The sequence below is a fragment of the Halyomorpha halys genome, unplaced genomic scaffold (genome assembly GCF_000696795.3).
Source record: "Halyomorpha halys isolate HHAL.00 unplaced genomic scaffold, Hhal_1.1 Scaffold386.1, whole genome shotgun sequence".
Lineage (NCBI taxonomy): Eukaryota > Metazoa > Arthropoda > Insecta > Hemiptera > Pentatomidae > Halyomorpha > Halyomorpha halys.
The window spans coordinates 709,122-713,799 of record NW_027114263.1 but is presented as its reverse complement, the minus strand read 5'-3'; the positions used below and the strand labels follow the sequence as shown (position 1 = coordinate 713,799).

The 4,678-nt window shown below is 28.9% G+C and overlaps 1 protein-coding gene across 1 annotated transcript in view; it reads left to right on the top strand.

The window, feature by feature from the left end:
* The window catches only part of LOC106682050 (uncharacterized), a gene marked incomplete in the record, with an annotated part of 42,632 nt that extends 38,342 nt beyond the window's left edge, over positions 1–4,290 (top strand). The window contains 2 exon segments of the mRNA XM_067051478.1: positions 937–1,144; positions 3,959–4,290. Of these exon segments, the coding sequence (XP_066907579.1) occupies positions 937–1,144; positions 3,959–4,174 (424 nt within the window).
* Positions 4,291–4,678: the final 388 nt, after the last annotated feature.

Genomic DNA, 4,678 nt, shown 5'->3' with positions numbered 1-4,678 from the left:
TATATATATATATATATATATATAAGATACGTGATAGCGGGTTATAAACTCAAAAAAAAAGGAAAGAAGGAACAAGAAAACACACTCACGGTTGCTGATAATAGACTGCTTTATTCTATTAGTAATCCTATATTTATACATTCTCGAGTTGTTGACAGAGGGAGTTAGGTATTAAGATTTATATTACACAATCTGTAAATATAACTTATACATATATATATTTACCACTATTAATACCATTTTATCCCAACATTACACCAATATGTAAGACCAATACAAGATAGAGCTACAATCAAGTGACGAGAACTGCGAAAAATCCTTTTTTGGAACTTCAGAACAGTATCTAAAAAAAAAACAACAATCCTGACCAAACTGCTCTCGCTACACATTTTAGACAAACAGCACATAAATTCAAATTTGACACACCAAAAATCATACATCGGGAAAAAAAACTTTTAAAGAAATGATTACTTCAGAAAAATATAAGAATCAAGCTATCAAATAAAAATCAGATGTGCAAAATTTAAATTTGTTTTACTCCGACCTAATAAAAACATAAGATTAATTGAACAGAACTAAATATCAATAGGCAAAATACAAAGAAAGAAATAACGGTTACGTGTTTGAAAAACCAAAACAAACCTTACCTTTCTTCATTTCACCCTCATACAGTTCTGGCACAACCCTTGAGTTACTTGTATCACAGCAATGTAGAACAAAATGTAATAAACAATAGTAAGTAATATTTTAATTGTAATATTTATTAATATTAAATTATACTATGTACATGTAGTTTTTTAATAATTAGTTAAAGAAATTATTTGTTCTGAAAAACTGTTTTTTTTTTTCAATGTAGGGTATGAATATGCAAACAAAGTTGCAATATGTTGCCTCAATATAGTTGTATTATTAACTCAAAATCCATTTATTTTACAGATATTGTCGGCCTTTTGAACCACATATCATACCATACAAGACGTTCGCAGATGAAATTGATTGCAATTTAGGCGAACCAAGCGACATTCTATTGCCACAAAAATACATTAACGAATGCTGCCAAAGTAACGAAATACGTAAGAAAATAATGTTCATTATAGAAAGAATCGGGCGCACAGTATCCCTAGAACAAATAAAAACTATCTTTGTGAGTATCTATTTATAAGAGTTGAACAGCGATAATTATTAGTCATTTCTGTAGATAGTTTTTTTTTAAAACATTATTTGGATAAAACATATTTATACATTATAATATACTGATATTTCATTATCTTTATACCTATAAGTTGAGAAATAAAGATGTATCCACTTTTGTAAATACTTAATAAAAAAAAAAATAAAAAATAGGATTAATTTTGAGACTCCAAACGCCACTCGTACGTAGTCTCCCCATGTGAATATATCAGAATGATGCAGTGTCATGCAGTCTATTCTCTTTTCCATCTACATTTTTGAAAATAGATATTCTGGGCCGGTGTTAATCTTGTGAGAATCACCAACAGTATCATCACCTTGACAACAAAAAGCTTTGTCAAACTAAAACAGAATTCAGAATTTCTGAAATCGACTTGGACACCATTTTCCTAAAAGAATTTTTCAAGTTATTGGATGAATTGATTCTTATTATTCTGGCAAGCCAAAAATGTGAGCTGAGGGACCATGGCCATCGTCTTCTCATCACAAGTGATATCTATGATATATCATTGACAGATTACCTATGTTTGAATCCTATGTTTAGTGTTTTTTTTTTCTTTTTAGGCTGCTTCTGAATAATAACCATAAAATATTACTGCTAAATCAGAGCCACACATTGAAGGTTGATGAAATTTATTTCAGCCTTGATAATATTGTTATATCGGACTACCTTATGTAGAAAATACTGAAGCTCACCACTTAGAGCTAGATTAGAGGAAATTATAATAATTAAATGAATAAATAATGGAGCATATTGAAATTGACATACTTAAGGGTCCCGAGTACTGAGTCCGGTATAACAATATTATCTAGGCTGAAATCAATTTCATCAACCTTCAATGCGTGGCTCTGATTTAGCAGTAATATTTTATGGTTATTATTCAGAAGCAGCTTAAAAAGAAAAAAAAAACACTAAATGCTGTAAAAGGATTCAAATATAGGTAATCTGTCAATCTGTTGATATCATTTGTGATGAGAGGACGATGGCCATGGTCCCTCAGCTCACATTTTTGGCTTGCCAGAATAATAAGAATCAATTCATCCAATAACTTGAAAAATTCTTTCAGGAAAATGGTGTCCAAGTCGATTTCAGAAAATGCTGTTTTAGTTTAACAAAGCTTTTTGTTTTCAAGGTAATGAGACTGTTGGTGATTCTCACAAGATTAACACCGGCCCAGAAGAATATCTATTTTCAAAAATTTAGATGGAAAAGACAGAATAGACTGCATGACACTGCATCATTCTGATATATTCACATGGGGAGACTACGTACGAGTGGCGTTTGAAGTCTTAAAATTAATCCTATTTTACTCGGGACCCTTAAGTGATCAATAAAATTGTTCAAATCAGTATTTTTCTGTTTTATACAGATTTGATACTAATGTAATCTGCTATATTTTGTTCTTTGCTATAGTTATCTGATTAACTATTACTTTTTAACAATATTACTTACGTAGAATATGATAGAAGAGACTATATAATATGATTAACGTAATTAATTGATATAACTATTAATAGGTGATTTGGATTTTAGTTATTGAAATATGATGTTCACATTATGCTGCATTAGTCTAATGAAAAAAAATTGATATGTGAATAACTATTAAACATCTATTGCTAGTCAAATTACAGCTTTTTTGTTTATTTGTTCTCTTTTATTTTTCGTTTCACTGTTTCTCTCGAACAATATCTCGCATGAGGGTTGGCCTAGACGGTGAGGTTTAGCCTTAATGAACTCATAATGTTTTCATATTACTGAATCCAGCGTGATATTGCTTTATTTGATATGGAAAGAAAATGCTGTCATTTTCTTTGCTGATCTACAAATGCAAAAGCAGTTATCCTTTGTACATTTCTCCACGATAAACGATATTTCCAAAAAGATTTTGTAGCGAGTCTTCTCATGTTTCGAACAGAGGCAATTTTATTTGTTCGACATCACTATGATTCTCAAAATCATATATCCATTTTTCATCAGACTTTTTAGTGAAGTTTTACAATAATTAAACAGGATTTATAAAACCCATATATTTAATTACTTTTTACTTCACCAATCTAATCCGATATTATAATAGAACAGGTTTAACTACCTTTTTGTTTTGTTTTTCATGTATTTAGTCAGTTCGTTTTTTTATCTCTGTATCTATAAATATTTATAAAAAAATTTAATATAAATTATCATTAAGTGTGGTTCCACTGTTTTTGGCCAATATTTGATGTAAAATTAAAATTACCTTATTATTGTTCTTAATGGCCTAGTCCCAGAATAATAAACTATTTATCATTTCAAAATTTTAAGTGCAAGATTTTTCAAAGAAAGAACGTATATGTCGAATTAAATACACTAGCTACTTATAACTGATGCATAGACAAAAATAAGGATAATTACCTAGAAACGCGCATAAGACCTATCAAGCCTTTTCAACAGCATGCAGCATAGGTAACTTACACAAATGCACAAATCTATAGAAACACAAATTTAGTGTGTGTAGATGATGGCAAGAGGTGAGGGCATTGGTGGTCTCCAACAATCCGAGGGCCAAAACACTTAGAAGAATTGATCATTGTTAGAATCTAGAAGGATTTGTCTACCCATTATGTTTCTTAATAAAATTTTTTAAAAAATTATATTGTTAATTTACGTTAATAAACGTTAATTGGAACGTATGGTAAAAAACTAGAGTTTATTACTTTTTATATATCCCATAAAATTAGTAACAACTTGTAACCATTCAATTATTTGAATTTCCGGTTTGTTTTCTTATAGGGTGATAATATAGAGAGAAAGCTTACAGAAGAGGAATTCCTCAAAGCATTCGATGAAATAAAGTTTATTACAATATCCGAAAAAGAACTCCTTTATAAGTCATTCACAGCCCAAATCGAAGGTACAACTAAGTTTGAGTACGAGCGCTTCTTCAGGTGCTGCAGATGCCTACAAATGATGTTTTATATGGGCGCCCCGATGAACGAAAACCAATGATACCATATTTACCATTATGATACCATACTATATTTAAATAACTCAACAATAGACAAAATTGGTGTATTTTCGAATATGACATAAACAATTTAAAAAAAAAAAAATTAAAATTACATGAAATAATATCAATAACAAAATAAAAAAATAAAATTTATTTTTTGAATTCAAAATATCTGTAGTTTTTCTTATATTATATGTATGTGGTTCGCTAATATATGACAGCCATCCTTATTACAGTAAAATAATAAATTATTAAATTATTTTTGATCGATTGTCAAATCTCACTAAAAATTTAGTACGTATTTTTAGTGAGATTTGACTAGTACAATTACCGATAAACAGCCAAAATAATCTAAATAATCTCTCTAATAAACAGAAAATTATTAGTATTAATATATATTCCTACACACACATGTGTTATATATATATATATATATATTAACTAATCATTATTTTAGCATTTTACTTATTACCTTTATATTTATAAATCTGTTATATATTTTT